The sequence below is a fragment of the Scyliorhinus torazame genome, chromosome 14, assembly GCF_047496885.1.
Source record: "Scyliorhinus torazame isolate Kashiwa2021f chromosome 14, sScyTor2.1, whole genome shotgun sequence".
NCBI classification, from domain to species: domain Eukaryota; kingdom Metazoa; phylum Chordata; class Chondrichthyes; order Carcharhiniformes; family Scyliorhinidae; genus Scyliorhinus; species Scyliorhinus torazame.
The window spans coordinates 222,909,863-222,929,003 of record NC_092720.1 but is presented as its reverse complement, the minus strand read 5'-3'; the positions used below and the strand labels follow the sequence as shown (position 1 = coordinate 222,929,003).

The following is a 19,141-nucleotide window of genomic DNA, read 5'->3' as shown; positions in this document are numbered from 1 at the left end:
GCCACTCCGCTGGGCCCACCGGGACCAATCTCTCCTCTCTCGCCCTTTTAACTCTCCGGCTCCGCTTGGGCAAGGCAAGGGAGGCAGGGCTGACTTCGTGGGAGTTTCATTTTTAAAAAAAAAAACACCGGGGAACCCCGCCGGAAAAGATCGCTATTTCGCAGACCGGCGCGAGCCTCTTTAATGCGCCCGCTCCACTCGCCAAGGTGCGATGCTCAGACTCTCTCTTGTCGGAGATGGTCATTGCCGGGCACTTGTGTGGCACAAATGTTACTTTCCACTTGTCAGCCCAAGCCTGGATATTGTCCAGGTCTTGCTGCATTTGGACACAAACTGCTTCATTATCTGAGGAGTCGCGAATAGTGCTGAACATTGTGCAGTCATCAGCGAACATCCCCATTTCTGACCTTATTATGGAAGGCAGGTCATTGATGAAGCAGCTGAAGTTGGGCCGAGGACACTACCCTGAGGAACTCCTGCAGTGATGTCCTGGAGCTCCAACTATCGACCATTTTCCTTTGTGCAAGGTATGATTCCAACCAACAGATAGTTTTACTCCAGACTGCAAATGACTCCAGTTTGACTCCGTCTTGTTAGTTAAACACCAGATCATGCACCGTTGCATCATTACAAGATGATCAGAGGATTGGATAGGGTGGACAGTGAGAGCCTTCTTCCTCTGATGGTGATGTCTAGCACGAGGGGACATAGCTTTAAGTTGAGGGGAGATAGATGTAAGACAGATGTCAGAGGTAGGTTCTTTACTCAGAGAGTAGTAAGGGCGTGGAATGCCCTGCCTGCAACAGTAGTGGACTCGCCAACACTAAGGGCATTCAAATGGTCATTGGATAGACATATGGACAATAAGGAAATAGTGTAGATGGGCTTTAGAGTGGTTTCACAGGTCGGCGCAACATCGAGGGCCGAAGGGCCTGTACTGCGCTGTAATGGTCTATGTTCTATTTCTTTAGAAATATACAATATGTCGTTTTTGTTCTTGTAATAAGTGTTGAAAGTTTCGAAAATCTTCTGCATAGCCTTTACCTTCAACTTGTACAAAGTAGATTTATTAATGTTTATTTTATTATTTTTCACAGAGAAGATTTTAATTTTTACTCAGAAATAATGCCTCTTTGTCTCTGCCTATCCAATCGATGATGGCTGTCCTCTTGTGATCTGTCAGGTGGTAAAGTGCAATGCAAACTGTGGTAGTATGTATTGGGGGTCATGTGGGACTGGAAGCCCTAATGTCATTGGCTGACAGATCCCGGGTCCTGGTTGGCCGTTGACCTCTAGCTCCGCCCTGAAGGCGGAGTATAAGAAGCCGGAGTCCTCCCCCGCAGGCCATTCTACTCTCGAGCTGCGGGGGAACAGACACGCTTAATAAAGCCTCATCGACTTCACTCTATTCGTCTCACGGAGTCTTTGTGCGCTACACAAACCAAATCCAAAAGGGAAACTTGTCAAGCTATCACAACTCTTTTCTTTGTATTTTTACCACAAGATTCTGTGCAGAAGTCAGGAGCCATAAATTTCAGTCACACAAATTTTAAGTATTAAACTAAAACATTTATTAACAAAAGAAAAGAAAATTTAAAACACACCAGATTGCATTTACACAGTTAAAATTTAGTTTCACAGAACGTTTCCCCCAGAAAATAAAGAGACCCTTTAGGCAACAATCCCTTATAGGCATTTAAAATATGAAAAGAAATTCCAGTAATCTTACTACATGGCTATTCACTATGACTGTCGGGACAACATGTCACAGGGCTCACTCCCACTCTGCTGTGGAATCTCGAGAAACCTTAAACAAAACCCTGCTTTCTGAAACAACATACACTTTTCTGGGTTGGTGGAAGAAGCCTCACTTTCCAGAAGGTCTTACGTGGCCACTTCCCCTGAGCTCACAGCATCTCTGCATAATTACTCTCCCTCCTCTTTCACCTTGAATCCATTGTCCTTCTTCTCCTTCTTTGAAATTTTCCCTTCCCAGAATGTAAAAATCATTTATGCTTTCCTTAATGCCACCATTCTTTGGGTCAAATCCCGTGAAACGAACGGTAGCAATTGATATGTAATAATGATAAAATGATTCTCAAACCAAGATCACTTGATGAGAAAAATTTGTGGCGTGGACATGTGGGGATGTGGAGAGGTAAGGGGGACAAGCGAGTGGGAATCTAGCCATGATACACCCTATAGCGCCTGTACAAAGCACAGGTACAGCTAATAACCTGACAATTCAAATCACAAAAGGTGACGGGGCAGAGGAGACAAGGCTTATTTCCAATAAAATTAATTTACGTACAAACACAGCAGTGTTTTATTAGATCAGGTTAGCAGAGTAACACAGCCAGTTTCAGTCTAAGCAGGGCAGGAGTACCTAAAGAGTTGAACTCACATCAATGTACCAATGTTAAGCCTCACGTCCATTAATATTCTCATTCAATTAGGCGTTTTACAGCCTTCCAGAAACAACGTTGGCTTTAACAATTTCAAATCACATCCACCGCTCACATCCCGTACACCATGTGGTGGGGTTGGTTCTCCTCTGGCTATTTGGACTTCTCCCCTTTTGCTTGGCAGCTTTATTGTCTTTATCAAAATTTAATTCACTATGTTGTGTGTGTGTATGCGAGTGTGTGTAAGTGGGAGCGTGTGTGTTTTTGTGTGTCATTGTGTGTGAGTGTATGTGCGCATAAGTGTGTGTGAGTGAGTGAATATGTGTGCGAGGAGTGTGTGTAAGTATGAGTGAGTGAGTATGTGTGTGTGTCAGTGCAAGGGTGTGTGTGTGTTTTTGTGTGTCTGTGAGTACGTTTGTATGTGAGTAAGTGTGTAATGTGTGAATATGTGTGAGGAGTGTGTGTAAGTATGTGAGTGTGAGAGAGAGAGAGAATGTGTTTGTGTGAGGAGTGTGTGTGTATGTGTGAGAGTGTGAGTGAGAGAGAGTGTGTGTCAGTGTGAGTAAGTCTGTGTGTGTGAGCGAGCGAGTGTGGCCAGACCGGGTAAGGTTGGCAGATTTCCTTCCTTCAAAGATATTCGTGACTTGCTTTTAGAAACAGATTATAACCATCTGCTGGTTTTCATGGTTACAATTACTGACCCAGCTCCCTGAGAATGAATTAAAATTCTGGTCCGGCCATAGCGAGACTTGAACTCATATCACTCAGTCATTGAATTGAAAGCAGAATTTTGCCCATGCTGGGAATCTAAGTGGAAAATGCCTCTTTTGTTTCAACTGTAAGTGGGACTTTGTTCTTCTCTTTCATTCTTGACATGTGTTCAATCTGTCCGATCCCCTAGATATACAGGTTACGATTCGGTCACTAAATCTGAACAATTTTTTCTAATTCATCACGGAGATATGGGGGTCGCTGGCTGGTCAGCATTTGTTGCCCATTACCAATTGCCCTTCAACTGAGTGTCTCGCTTGGCCATTTTCAGAGGGACAGTTAAGAGTCAACCGGGCTGCTGTGTGGGGTCTGGAGTCACGTGTAGGCCAGACCGGGTATGGATGGCAGATTTCCTTCCCTGAAGGGATATTGGTGACCCAGATGGGGTTTGAAAGACGACTGCCAATGGTTTCAATTCCAGACGTTCCATTGAATTCCAGTTTCACCACCTGGCCCCCTGGTGGGAGTCGAACCCAGGGTCCCCAGAGCGTCTGGGTCTCTGGGTTACTGGTCCAGTGACAGCACCACTGCACCGTCACCCCTCTGTGACCATCTGGGCATTGCGCTGCCGTTAGATTGACACGCAGTCATGCCTACCCTTTGAGCCCCACTGAGTTGTGCATCTGCCTGAGCTGGTTTGAAAAATAAAGTGCGAAGAGAAACCCCTATAAACATTGCACAATAACAACAAGACAGTCACCTCCAAAGCACACCTCCATTCATACCAAACAGATCGGTTTGAAAGTCAGAACAATTCCAGTAGCTGTGTCGGTGAGGCTGTGCAACATTTAATTGAAAATCAATCAAGAGTTAATTACACCTTCAGGACCCAGAGACCTGATGTGTTTCATTAAAGTAAATCTCATTGGTATATTTTTTTCCTCCTCCAATTAGCCTGGTTGCTGGGAAATCATTGTGGACTGCTCATTCCCAGAAATGTCCATCATCCCCTCTCACACCCACACCCCACTATCCCCCGCTCACCCTATGTATGCCCGCCCCCCCCCCCTCCCCCCAGCCCCCCCTTGCTGAGAGAATGATAGAGTTCATTCACACACACATGGAAACGGCGCAGTTTTATCTAACGCAAACCAGCCAAGCAGAGCAAGGCCAGCACAACGCCCAATGGGAGAGAGGACTGAAGGTGGCTGCTTCCGTTGCACAGGTCAACATTGCAGCATCTGGTTTTGAGCGACACCTTAAAGCCCTGGAAATTTTGTTCAAACGTTTTATTGCAGTTGGAAGAAGACGTACATCCAGAAGTGTAGACCGATAGCTGACCTGTAAAATGAGAAAATCTGGTTAAATCTGTGCAGGGTTAAGTACTGTCTTTTTAACCTTCTTGTCACAATGGGCCAGGTGGGAAGCCTCGCCGCAAGCTCTCAAAGATGTCGTTGATGAACAAGTTCATGAGACCCTGGAGGAGATGCCGGTGTCGGGCAGCTGTACGGTTTTGAAGACTGCGAAGGTGCATCATTACATACTGGAGGGAGAATTTACCTCATGTGGGATTAGAAAATGGTTGCAAGGCAGAAGACTGCCATTTGGCCCATCGGGAGTTGTTGCTGGCCCTCTGGAAAAGCAGATTAAGTTATACCCATGATCCTGTCCCTAAAGGCGCTGGAGAACGTGGTTGGGATTAACATCGAATGGCGGAGCAGCTTTGAAGGGCTGAATGGACGACTCCTGCTTTTTCCCATGTTGCTATGCAACACAATTGTGGGCTAAATGGCCAATTTCAGAAATACCAACTGGACAAATCAACATGCGGGCAAATGAAATAGGAGCCACTCGGCCCATCTAGCCCGCTCCGCCATTCAATAAGATCGCGGCTGATCTGATTGTAACCTTGACCCCACATTCCAGGCGACCCCCCCGATCACCTGCCTCCCCCCTCCTCGTTCATCAGGAATTCAGCCGCTCTGTCTTAAAAACATTCAAAGACTCTTTAGATTCAGGAATTTAGAAAGCATTCAGTAATTCACCAAAACATGGTCACTGCGGGATGTCCTTACTTACCAGCCTTCCCAATCCGTTCGAAACAAAGCTCGGCCGGGTTAGTGCAGTTCTTGGCACCAGAGATGCATTTCCCGAATGACAGAGCGCAGTGAAAGCATCGCAAGCTGGCAACTGTGCACGGAGAACACGGGAGAGAAGAGAGAAAAGTGTCAAAAAATAAATAAATAACACTTTGTAGCAACAATTCACACAAACATGCAGCGGCCAGAGCAGCAGTCAGGCCACTCAGCCCCTCGAGCCTGACCCGCCATTCAGTAAGATCATTGGCTGATCTGATTGTGACCTCAACCCCACATCCATGCCGACCCCCCCATAACCTTTCACCCCCCCCCCCCCTCCTTGTTAATCAAGAATCTATCCAGCTCTGCCATAAAAACATTTGAAGGGCCGAATGTTAAACTCCCCACAAGGTGGGTTCTGAGGTGGGGAGGAGTGCAGGGGGGGGGGGGGGGTGGAGGATGGAATTGAATGCATAGTGTTCCTGTTATGGGCCAGGGTTTAGAGAACCCCAAAGTGTATCATGGAGTTCACCTGACCCACAACTTTTATGTGGTATGGGGAGCACACGGCCCACTCTACAGGTGTGGGACAGCAGAAATGGAAAAGTATTTTTTAAAGCAAAACAATGTTTATTCTATTAACTCAAGTTAACCTTTTTAAAACATACAGTGAACATCTGAGCAACCATCAATTCAAATACAACCCCCAAAGAATACAACACTAAGTAAACCTTTAAGCTTTCCTTTTAACATCCATACGACTTTAAAAAAACACCTTTTAACAGAAGCGCATCAGGTTTAAATTCACTACTGAAAGCATTTAGAATTCTGAATTCACCAAATGATCAAGAGAGAGTCTTTTGATGGCAGAGAGAACAGCAGTACACCTGCTTGGTCTGGCTTCAGCTCCAACACTGAAATCGAAACTAAAACACACCCTGAAGCCTGCTCAAAAACGAAAGTAAAAAGCTGACAGACAGCCCAGCCCCACCCACTCTGACATCACTGCAGTAGTAAACACCCATTTCTTAAAGGTACTCTCACTACAGATATTGATATACACACCCATTTATAAACACCCATTTCTTAAAAGTACTCTCACATGACAGTTTCCCCCCCCCCCCCCAACCCGGCAACCCACCCAGGCACCCTTGCAGAGGACATCCGCCAAGGTCATCAGCCAGGACCTCAGCGGGTACCCCTTATCCCCCAAAGACCAACCCGCCATCCTGGGGTGGTCTGCGAAGATGCAGGGGATCTCCAAGTGTCCCAGGACAGTAGCTGTTGTGCACACTCCCTGGAAAGTGTGCACACATGTGCATGATCTAGAGGTGGTGGTCGCACACGAGATGAACATTCAGTGAGTTGAACCTCATCCTGTTAATGAAGGACACTATCTGATGCCCCAGTGTGTGCAAGGCAACAAGCATGCCACCTATTGCCTCCTGAACCTGGGGCATCCCAGCGATGGAGGAGAAGCTTGCTGCCTGGGTATCTTGGTGTCCTTGGTCCAGCTCAAAGCTGACACAGTCTGATGCTCTGGGATGCACGCCTTCCTTGACCTCACAAGACGCACTTGTGGGTTGTAGCTTGTGAAATGCCGCACAAGTCCCTGCTTGAGCCCTGAAATTAACTGCTTGAAGAGACGTTCAGGGCTGCAGAGACCTTCACAGCTACCGGGAGCGGGTGCCCTCATCCTCTAAGGGGTGTCTTTGTTGAGACAGAGTCTCCTGTGGCCCCTTCTATCCGTCATCCCATCGAAAGATCAATGACGAAGCCCTTGAGCAGTACAGTGAAAGTAGGAAGGAACTGAAACGTAGAATTAGGAGGGCTAAAAGGATCCATGAAATGACGTTAGCAAACATGGTCAAGGAGAATCCCAAGGCTTTTTATGCATATATATTTGGACAAGAGGGTAGCAAGAGAAAGAGTAGGCCCACTCAAGGACAATGGAGGGGAGATATGCATGGAACCGCAAGAACTGGATGAAATCCTTAATGAGTACTTTGTATCAGTATTCACCAGGGAGAAGGACATGACGGATGTTGAGGTCAGCGATAGGTGTGTGAACAATCTTGAGAATGTCAATATATCAAAGGAGGAAGTGTTGAGTATCCTAAATTGCATTAAGGTAGACAAGTCCCCGGGGCCGGATGGGATTTATCCCAGGTTTCTGCGGGAGGCAAGTGGAGAAATAGCTGGGGCCTTAACAGATATCTTCACATCCTCTTTGACCACAGGTGAGGTTCCAGAGGACTGGAGAATAGCCAATGATATTCCCTTGTTTAAGAAAGGAACAGGGACAATCCAGCAAATTATAGTCCGCTGAGTCTGACATCAGTGGTGGGGAAGCTTTTGGAAAAGCTACTGAGGGACAGGATATATTCACATTTGGAGAAAATTGGACTAGTTAGTGACATGCAGCGTGGTTTTGTACGGGGAAGGTTATGTCTCAACAACTGGATTGAGTTTTTTGAAGAGGTGATGAAGAAACTTGATGAGGGAAGGGCTGTGGATGTAGTTTATATGGACTTTAGTAAAGCGTTTGACAAGGTCCCACATGGCAGATTGGTACAAAAATTAAAATCACACGGGATTCGGGGTGGGCTGGCTAGATGGATACAGAACTGGCTTAGTTATAGAAGACAGAGAGTAGCGGTGGAAGGGTGTGTTTCAGAATGGAGGTCTGTAGCTAGTGGTGTTCCTCAGGGATCACTGCTGGGACCTCAGTTGTTTGTAGTATATATAAATGATCTGGAGGAAAATGTGGGTGGTCTAATTGCAGATGGAGTTTAATCCAGACAAATGCGAGGTGATGCATTTTGGAGGATCAAATCTTGGTATGAATTATACTGTAAGTGGCAGAACCCTCAGGAACATTAACATACAGAGGGATCTTGGCGGGCAGGTCCACAGTTCCCTAAAAGTGGCAACACAGGTGGCCAAGGTGATTAAGAAGGCCTATGGCATGCTCACCTTCATCAGCCGGGGCATTGAGTACAGGAGTTGGGAAATCATGTTGCAGCGATATAAAACCTTGGTTAGGCCACATCTGGCGTGTCGCGTGCAGTTCTGGTCACCACATTATCAGAAGAACGTGAAAGTTTTGGAGAGAGTGTAAAGAAGGTTCACCAGGATGCTGCCTGGTCTCGAGGGTGTTGGATATGAGGAGTGGTTGAATAAATTAGGTTTGTTTGAATAAACTAGGATTGTTTTCACTGGAAAGAAGGAGGCTGAGGGGAGACCTGGTAGAGGGCCACAAAATTCTGAGTGGATAGTCAGAGGCTTTTTCCAAGGCAGCAAGTGTCAATTACAAGAGGGCACAGGTTCAAGGTGAGAGGGGGAAAGTTTAAGGGGGATGTGCGGGGTACGTACCAATTCAAAGGTATATCAGCTCATTTTCACAGAAAAAAATCAAACACACGGTATCACCTCTCGCAGGTTCCTCAACAGATACGGAGGATAAGCCTGAAAATATGTTATCATCTCCAGAACATTGTCGTAGAAATGATGTGTCCATCAATGTGTGACTTTGTCCATGTATCAGTGCCATTCTAAATCCAGGAGCAGCAGCTCAGGCCCTCCCCAGGGCCCAATCTCACTGGAAACAAATCCTGGCATCCACATATTCCACTGGGGCCCAAAATGCAGTTGAACATCCTTGTTTCCAGCGCATTTAACCCACGGTGATGTGCCAGTTACACGCAGCACTCACCACACCAGCAACAAAAGCATCAGCAATCTGCGAAAGCATTTCTTCACCACTGTCATCAGGTGGCCCACTGGGAACAATGTCGCTCACCGGGTCCTGCAGCCTCTTCTTGCTTCAAACCAGGATTGCCTTCTGGACTCATACATCCCCCTGAGTCCAGTGTTCCAGGACCCAGGTATCTTAGGGAAAAAATTGTCCTTCTTTCCAGCTACAGAAAAAGAGGGAAACAGCAACAGCAGCCTCCAGCAGGAGCAAGCAGCAAACACAACCTGCAGCTGTGAAGCGCTCTCACAACTAACAAGGCCAATTCCTCATTAGAAATAACCTTCAGCCGTGAAGCTAGAGGCTGCTCACAGTCAAAGGGAGTTAAAGTGACCTTCAGCATAGAACCAAGAGCTCTGTCCCGGAAGTGTTTGGGAGGACAGACAGTTGTTGCTCCTGTTATGGATACGCACAGCATTTAAAGGTGGCTCGCAGACGAAAAGCCCCTCACCCCCACCTGACCTGGAATGCTTCAGCACCGTGACCAAACCCAACCCCCCACCCGAAAGGTCCCCTTCAACTTTCCGCACCACCCCTCTCCGAGCACTGGGGGCAGCAGTGGTGCCAATGGGCTGCAAGCCGGAAAATGGAAATGGCCACTCACCTCCTCAGATTCCCCTCAGCAGCCATTGTGAGGTTCAGGTTTTTAAAAAGGGAGCACTAAACGACACCCGCGTGATTTCTCGCTGGGGAGGTGGGGGGGGGGGGGGGTGCGGGGGAGGAGGCGGTTAATTCCTGGGAGGCCGTTCGCATTCAATTTCAATCTCGCGAATGAGATAGGAATTAATGCAAACGAGGGTTGATGATATGCTCGCCACATTTGACCGAGATCCGAAACTGGGCATTGGGAGTGGCCGGTTAGAGAGCAAACTGATTGACGCCCTGCACCAATCTCGATGTGGCATTTCCCGCTGTTTAACTGGTGAGCCCAGATCCATGCCGGGCGCTACGCATCCCCTATCTCTCGGCCTCAATAATTGTCACAGCCTGGGAATTGATCTAAAGAACGTTCAATACCACCCACGCCGCCCTCCCCCCCCCTCCTCCCCCATGGCCCTCACCAAAGCCCTTTATAATTGCGACAAGACTTTATGCTTCTTAAATGTTGTGAGGGTTCCCGCCTCTACTGCCCTTTCAGGCAGCAAGTTCCAGATTCCCAACACCTTCTGGGTGAAAAGGATTTTTCCTCAAACCCTCTCTAAATCTCCTGCGCCTTCCTATCCATGTCCCTCATAATTCTGCACCCTTTTATTTTATCATTAACTCAATAAGGGAAAGGGTGGTGTGGCTTTCTCAATTCTCCCCATGGTTACGCCCCCGTTCCCCCTCCCGCCATAATTATCGCTGCAACTAGGGGCAGCATGGCCACACAGTGGTTAGCACAGTTGCGGCACAGCGCCAGGGTCCCGGGTTCGATTCCCGGCTTGGGTCACTGTCTGTGCTGAGTTTGCACGTTCTCCCCGTGTCTGCGTGGGTTTCCTCCGGGTGCTCCGGTTTCCTCCCACGGTCCAAAGATGTGCAGGTTAGGCGGATTGGCCATGATCAATTGCCCTTAGTGTCAAAAAAGGTTGGGTGGGGTTATGGGGATAGGGTGGAGGTGTGGACCTTGGGTAGGGTGCTCTTTCCAAGGGCCGGTGCAGACTCGATGGGCCGAATGGCCTCCTTCTGCACTGTTAATTCTACGATTCTATGATTCTTCCAGCCCGACAACTCTCTGGGATCTCTGTACTCTGTTGTAAAATGCTGTGAAAGGATGGCGGCATGACATCACCAGAAAGGAAGTGTGTCATGCAATCCGGGCTCTGCCAGCAGAACCCAGCTCAGCGCTGATGTCTTCAAACTTTCAACCTTTGTATGAATGGTCTGATGCGTCTCGTCTCATTTAATGAACGCACAGGCTTCTCAGTGGTCGTCCTGTGGGTCTGAGCATCGGAATTCTACCCCGAAAACTCTGCACCTCTCTGTCTCTCCCTCTTTTAAAGATGCTCCATAAGACCTGCATCTTTGGCCAAGCTTGCGTGGTGAGATGTCAATCTTTGCTCGGTTATGCTCCACACCGCAGCAAAGGGCGGGATTACAAACGCGATTCATTGCTGTGCGCGTTATGGGTAAGGTTAATGGGGAGATTCAGGTGGGAGCAGGAAACTTGGACCCCGCCAGACAAAACGTAGGGAGGGGTGACCCCCCCCCCCCCCACTTTGAGACGGTGTTGCAAAAAGCGGCGACAAAGTGGCGTCACAGCCTGTGTCAACTATCTCCTCGTCGCCAACGATTTCAATGGAATTAGAAATGTGGAGACACATGGGCTGCCAATACGGATACATTTATGTAAAACCAAGGGAACAAGCCTCAATCAACTGATGCAGTGCTGCCGGGAGGGGGGGGGGGGCATTGCGGAATCCTTCAGATCTTACTGGATGTACCAATGTAGATGGGCTGAATGGCTTCCTCTGTCAATAACCTTCAACAGTCTCTCCTCATTACTGCCACATAGCTAAACAGCCAAGAGTAAATCCGGTTGCGGAATGACTATTGTGATCATGAAAGTGAAAATGGCATATTGTTCAATGATAAATTCACACTCTGGCGATGTATCCCTCATTCCTCCAGCTGGCGCCGAAGGGATTAGCGCATGTGCTGAAGTGCTGGCGTGATCTCGCGTGTGAGCGGAACTGCCGGCGCAGTTCCGCGCATGTGCAGACTAGCCGCCGTATTCTGGCGCCTGCACAGGGGGTAGTCTTCTCCGCGACGGCCAGCCCTTGTCCGACGCAGAAGGAAGGAGTGCCCCATGGCACAGGCCCGCCCGCAGATCGGTGGGCCCCGATTGTGGGCCAGGCCACTGTGCCCCCCCCTGAGGCCATCCCACTGTGTGGGACCATGTCCAACCCACACCGGCAGGACTGGCCAGAAACAGACGGCCGCTCGGCCCATCGGGGCCCGGAGAATTGCCGGGCGGGCCGCTACCAATGGCCCCCGATCCACGGGGGGGATTGGAGAATCCCGCTGTGTATATCTTTAATACAAGCAGAAGAATGCAGTGGCCTGTTCCTTTAATTCTACCAGCAGGAACCCGAAGGCTGTGCTGTTTCAGACTGGTGTTTAGAGATGCGATGGCCTCAGTGATGGCTTTGTTTGATTGATGGAGCTGGTGGCCAATGAATTGGCCCAAAAGGCTCCGCTCTGTCTGGTAACAGGAGGTGATTGGATATTATCCCACTGGAATTTTTCTCAGAGCCACGAGGTTCCATTTTAGGTTCACCCTTGGTTCTGGCAGCGGAGGTGATAAGATCCAGCAAAGTCCTCTCCAGCAAAGACTCTCCTGTTTCATTTACATTTTTTATTTCCCACCTCCAGTCCCTCTCTGTGTTTGTCTGTCTTGTGTATGCGTGTAGAGGGTGCAGGAGTTAATACTGCATATTTCACCAGTAACCTTATTATAAATAAACATCAATCGTGTTACTAACCTGGTGAGCTTAATTATTGGGCCAAAGGCCAGAGGTTTCTGGCATTTCTATGCCTATTATTGGTTGAAACACTTGTGTTGTGACTCTGGGGCCCGGGGCATGTGGGGCTTGAATTGACTGTGCGCTAGCCCAGGGTGGCGTAACATTCTGTCTGTCGCCCCATATGTTTTATCACTAAACTGCTCTGCCAGCTGCCACTGGGAGCAAGGTCCGAGCCGGGATTCACGTGTGCGAGAATTAGTTGTTGAGGTAATTCGCAGCGTGGCCCCGATGCGGTTGACCTTGGGGGTGGACGGAGGGGTTAACTCCTCCAGGGAGTTTCCCCCAACGGCCATCAGAGAGCACCCTCACATCCCGCACAACGCAACCCTGCCCACCAAACCGCCTCACCAGAGCACCCCCACCAGAGAACCCCCCCCCCCATAAGAGAGACGCACATTAGAAACCCCCATTCAGAGATCCCCGCCAGAGACCCCCCAATTCAGACCCCCCATTCAGAACCCCCCATTCAGAAACCACCCCCCATTCAGACTCCCCCATTCAGAACCCCCCCATTCAGACCCCCCCATTCAGAGACCCCCCAATTCAGAAACCCTCCCATTCAGACCCCCCCCCATTCAGAACCCCCCCCCCCATTCAGACCCCCCCATTCAGAGACCCCCCAATTCAGACCCCCCATTCAGAAACCCCCCCATCAGACCCCTCCATTCAGAACCCCCCCATTCAGACCCCCCATTCAGAAACCCCCCCATCAGACCCCTCCATTCAGAACCCCCCCTATTCAGAAACCCTCCCATTCAGACCCCCCCATTCAGAACCCCCCCCCCATTCAGACCCCCCATTCAGAACCCCCCCCCACATTCAGAGATCCCCCCATTCAACCCCCCCCATTCAGAGACCCCTGGTCAGACCCCTCCAGTCAGACCCCCCATTCAGAATCCCCCCCATTCTGACTCCCCCATTCAGAAACCCCCCTCATTCAGAAACCCCCCATTCAGACCCCCCCCCCCCACTCCGACGCCCGCTTTCAGAAACCCCCCATTCAGAGACACCCCATTCAGAGACACCCCCCCACAGACCCCACCATTACAATACCACCACCAGGAGTCCCCCTATAAGAGAGACCCCCACCCGACAGCACCCCCCCCCATAAGAGAGACACCCCATTACAGAGACCCTCATGAGAGATCCCCCTCCATTACAGACACTCCTACCTGGAAGCTAGAGAGCAGTTAAGTGGTCTCACTTCCTTTGTGTAATCAGTAATTAGCACTGTTGCTCCACAGAGCCAGAATCCCAGGTTCGATTCCCGCATGGGTCAGCTGCACATTCTCCCTGTGTCTGCGTGGGTTTCCTCCGGGTGCTCCAGTTTCCTCCCACAAGTCCCGAAAGACGTGCTTGTTAGGTGAATTGGACATTCTGAATTCTCGCTCAGTGTACCCGAACAGGTGCTGGAATGTGGCGACTAGGGGCTTTTCACAGTAACCTCATTGCAGTGTTAATGTAAGCCTACTTGTGACACTAATAAAGATTATTGTTAATAATAACAATAGTATTATTATTCTCTGCAGAAAGCACTTAACTGCTTTTGATTCGGTCCAAGAGTTGTCAATCATAGCTCGTTGTTTCGAAGCATTGCCTTTAGTTACACAGCTGGGTACTTGAGATCCATTCAAGCATGAAGGGAAATGAAATCAAACAAGCCAAACAGCTGGCTATGTGCAAGCTGTCAATCAGAGCATAGTAAAACCAATTTTGCATTGATGTGAATGGAGTCTTTGCAGATCGAAGGTCTGAGGGGGTTTAAACCCAGCCGGTGTGGTTTTCACTTTCTGGGAATTGACAGGTGCTGCTTCCTGTGCCTAAGCCAGCAGGTGTACTGTACAGGCAAGTTGTAAATCCAGCTTCAGGCAGGGGACTCTGTGGTGGGGGTGGGGGGTCGGTGGTGGGGTCTGGTCATTCTCGTACTGTGGCGGGGGGGGGGGGTGACCCGGAAAATCCCATGGTGGGGGATGCGGAATTGCGATAGGCTGAGGCGGAATCCCAAACGCCCGACCTCGCTCAAAAAAGGCAGCCCGAACGTGGGATTCACAAGGGAATCTCTCGTAATCGCTGCCATAGATTTGCATGGCCTCTGGATGTTTGCTCCCAGCCCGAATCAGAGATGATTCACCTCCGGCAGGAGAAGCCTCCCGAATAGAGAATCACTGTCAGCGGAGGGAAAGTACTTCTTTGGTATCTCGCCCTTTTTCACTCCAATCCAAGCTTGCCTCTTTCATGCCTTAACACCTCTGTCCTCCAAGTTCACTGTTACGTCATCGTAACACGCAGGCAGCAAACCTTTCTCGTGCCTTCTTTTCCAACTATTTATGGGCAGCGCGGTGGTTACCGCTGCTGCCTCACCGATTTGTGCACTGATGCTCACTTAGTCAAAACGTTTCGGTAGCGGTGTTTTGCTTCAAAGCGCCAGGGACCCGGGTTCGATTCCCGGCTTGGGTCACTGTCTGTGCGGAGTCTGCACGTTCTCCCCGTGTGTGCGTGGGTTTCCTCCGGGTGCTCCGGTTTCCTCCCACAGTCCAAAGATGTGCAGGTTAGATTGGCCACGATCAATTGCCCTTAGTGTCGAAAGGTTAGGTGGGTTACTGGGTTATCGGGATAGGGCCGAGGGGGTGGGGGGGGGGGGGGGGGGAGTGGGCCCAGCAAGGGTGCAGACCCGATGGGCTGAATAGCCACCTTCTGCACCGTGGGGATTCTCTGGAATCTTCCCTTCTATTTTCCCCCTTCCCTTCCTTGGCCTTCTAATATCTGTCCGGCTTTCCTGTGTTTTAAAGAATAATCTATTTGCTGACGGGCAGGGGGTATATTTAGTTTGTTTTGCTGGCTGACGTGGCGGTATTTCTGGCCAATGTCCATCATACTGGCTACAACCTTGATGGGTCACGTGTCGAATTAGAGTCGAGTTGGCAAACGAGAGGTGACAAGATATGAGCAGCTCGTTTCTTTGTGTTGGGACACCATGCCGGGTCTTGTTACGCTCCTGCCTTCGGAAGGCTTACTTTTATTTTGATTGTTTTTGGAACAGCGCACGGACAAAGCCTGGAGCCGACACCGAGCCCCTCCACAGAGGTCGAAAGGCCGGAGCCCCTGAACGGCTGGGAGCCCCAGCTACCTCCTTCCGACCTCGTCCAACTTGTGGGCCACGGCTGTCTCCCCATCGCCCCGGCTTGCAGCTACCCAGTTCCCCGGGCAGCTTGCATCGGGCGGGTAATCATTTCTCACAGCAGTCAGGGGATCAACTGAGGCGCTGTGCCAACTTGCCACTGCAGAGGTGCCCAGGCCCCCCCCCCCCCCTCCCCCCACCACTCCCCACCCCGCCCTGGGGCTGAGCTACGACACGTCGAACCCCACCCCCTGACAGCACAGAACTGCCGCAGGGTAATTGGGCTGTGGTACAGCACAGGGGAGGACTGTAACGCCAGTTTGGAGTGTGTGAGTCTGGGCGATGGCCACTCCTCTGTGTGCGGGAGGGGAACTTCCCCACACAGCTTCAATTTCAATGTTCTTGTTCTGGACTACCCCCCCTCCACCCACCGCCCCCCCCCCCCCCACCTCCATGTGCCCCCCCCCCCACTTTGCCCCTGCCCACCAGAGAGCATAATGAGAGAGGCGGGGTGGAGTGGGATGGAGCCGGGGTGCTCTCTACCTGCGATCACCCCGAAAACTTCCACCTTTAAGTTTTTAGGGTCTGGTTTAGCACAGTGGGCTAAACAGCTGGCTGGTAAAGCTGACCAAGGCAGGCCAGCCTTGTACCAGCCGTACCTAGCCTAACCCGTACCAGCCTCCCCGAACAGGCGCCGGAATGTGGCGACTAGGGGCTTTTCACAGTAACTTCATTTGAAGCCGACTTGTGACAATAAGCGGTTTTCATTTCATTTAAACTCAGTGACATTATGGCAGAGAAGGCAGTGGGGTCCGGCTGGGAGGATAGTGGGGATCCGGGTGGGTTCCACCCCACCCAACACTGCCCTCAGGGCGAGCGAACTGGGTTGGGGTGTAACCTGATCTTGTCAGTCTAGTCCCCACGTCCTCTTAATCTTACTGGGGTCCACAAGCTGCGGCTTTGAAGTCTGATTAAACACACCGCCTGACATTCGATGGCTTTTCCATCGCTGAATGTCCCCCACCATCCACACTGTGGAGAGCTTACCATCGACCAGAAACTGAAATGGACGAGCCACATAAATAACTGTGGCTGGGGGAGCAGGTCGGACTGGGGGAGTAACTCACCAGGGGCTGGTGTCGCACAATGGGCTAAATCGCTGGCTTTTAAAGCAGACCAAGGCAGACCAGCAGCGCGGGTTCAATTCCCGTCCCAGCCTCCCCGAACAGGCGCCGGAATGTGGCGACTAGGGGCTTTTCACAGTAACTTCATTTGAAGCCAACTTGTGACAACAAGCGATTTTCATATTTCAGCTCTAATTCCATTTCCCCACCCTGCCTCTGCAATCCTTAACAATGCCCCTCCCTCTAATACAGGCACATAAACCTGAGGTTGGCAGTTCCCATTAACTGCCCCTCCCTCCCCTCCCATACACAGCAACCCCCCCCCCCCCCCCCCCCCCCCCCGCCCAATCCCACAGCCAACCTCAGCAATGTTATTCAGTGAGTTCCAGTGATCTGCTGCGGTTGAAGGAATCTTTCTCACCTGACACGGGCGCAGGTCCCCACACGCCCTGAACTCTGCTCTGTACCCCACCCCGAGCCCAGGACACTCCCCGAAACCCCACAGGCAAATCCCAGGCGCCAGCAGGGGGGAGATCCGACCAGCAGCCGAATGAAATCCCCCCTTCAGATTCTGAGCTCGAAGCAACGGACTCCCCGTCGCGACGTGCCCTTGCCCTCTGAAGTCCCGTACCTCCGCGCTGTGTCCACTCCCAGCCCAAACGATATCCCCCCTGAGGTGCTGTGGCAAGGCCGGAATGAATTGCCCCAACTGGGAACTAACGCTGCGTAAAGCAAGAACATTACTCCCACCCCATTCTGCTCCAGGTCAGTATCCCAGTGGGAGGGGGGGTCTTGTAAATCATTTCCCGTACCTGGCTGAATTTATTCTTCTTTCTGCAAATAAATCCCCCCTCCCGCCCCCCCCCCCCCCCCCCCCCACCCCCCTCCACGCAACCCCCCGATGATGATACGAAGCCCAGAGAGGTATTGGTCAATAGTTTCTTACCCAGCGAGACGCAGGCAACAAGAGCACAGCCAAAGAGCAGGAGCGATCTCATCTCTCAAGGTTCTTATTCCCGTTGGAGTCGGAATTCAGATGGGGAAAAAGTGTCTGAAAGGCAGATATTTTTCAGCTGCTTCTGATGTTCCCGAGCTCGAGGGAGCAGCTTTATAGAGACTGAGTGAGGGAGGAGACAGCTGACTTAACCCCTTCAGAGCCCGGTTTGGACGGCAGCCACCCCCACCCTCTGCTTCGCTTCTGCAACCAGGAATATTTACACAGTGTTGTCACCGTTGTTTCATAGGTGGCTGGGAATGACTAAAGCGCCCTCGCCGTATCTCTGACAGGCACAGGAGCAGCTCATCTCTGCGGCCTGTGTATAAGGCGCTGGAACGGGAATCCCAAGCTCTGGAATGCTGGGTCTCACTGGGAGCGGGGAGGGCTTCAGGGATGAAGAACCGGGAGCGACTCTTTGGTCTGCAAGTAAAGCCGCCGTGGGCCCAGGTGACCACAGGCCGCTCTCCCCCTTTGAGGGGGGGGGGGGGCTGACTGGTGGTGATTTAACCTGACGATCACCACACCTCAGGAGAGGGGCAAGGTTGAGAAGGCAGGGCCTCCATGACTGAGCTCGGCCCACTACTTCCAGATTGGCGTCAGTGGGATTATAGATTGGGGAATGGGAACAGCACCCCGGGGCCTTTACAGGAGGCCATTCGGCCATACTGTCCACACCGGCTCACTGAAAGGACATTCTACCTTGTCCTGCTCTCCAGTCACATCCCCTGAACCTGGCTCATTCTTTCTTTCCGGATACCCTTTTGAACATCTCGATTGAACCTGCCTCTCCCTCCCGCTCAGGAAGCTTGTGGCAGGCTCCATCGCTGAATCCCCCACAATCCACATCCTGGGGGTTACCATTGATCAGAAACTGAACTGGACCCGGCCACATTAATACTGTGGCTACCACAGCAGGTCAAAGACTAGGAATCCTACGTCAGTAACTTGCCTCCTGACCTCACAAAGCCTGTCCACCAAGGCACAAGTCAGGAGTGTGATGGGAAACTCTCCACTTTCCTGGATGAGCTCAGCCCCAACAACACTCAGGAAGCCCCACACCATCCAGGACAGAGCAGCCCCACTTGACTGGCACCCCACCCACAAACATTCACTCCCTCCCCCTCCGATGGACAGTGTCAGCCGTGTGCACCATCGACAAGATTCACTGCGGGAACTCACCGAGGTTCCTCAGGCAGCACCTTCCAAACCCACGGCCACCATCATCTAGAAGGACAAGAGCAGCAGATACCTGGGATCGCCCCCACCTGGAGGTTCCCCTCCAAGTCACTCCCCATCCCGACGGGGAAATATATCGGCCGTTCCTTCAGTGTCGCCAAATCCTGGAGCTCCCTCCCTAACAGCACGGTGGGTGTACCTACACCCAGGGACTGCAGCGGCTTCAAGACGGCAGCTCAGCACCACCTTGTCAAGGGGCAATTAGGGACGGA

The 19,141-nt window shown here is 51.0% G+C and overlaps 1 protein-coding gene across 1 annotated transcript; it reads right to left on the bottom strand.

The window, feature by feature from the left end:
* Window positions 1–1,547: 1,547 nt before the first annotated feature.
* lye (lymphocyte antigen-6, epidermis) lies at window positions 1,548–17,820 on the bottom strand. Its single transcript, XM_072475771.1, has 3 exons — window positions 17,643–17,820; window positions 5,196–5,306; window positions 1,548–4,457 (listed from the first exon to the last, which is right to left on the bottom strand). The coding sequence occupies exons 1-3, from the start codon at window positions 17,692–17,694 to the stop codon at window positions 4,258–4,260; spliced, it is 363 nt and encodes a 120-aa protein (XP_072331872.1). The 5' UTR covers window positions 17,695–17,820; the 3' UTR covers window positions 1,548–4,257.
* Between the last annotated feature and the right edge of the window lie 1,321 nt (window positions 17,821–19,141).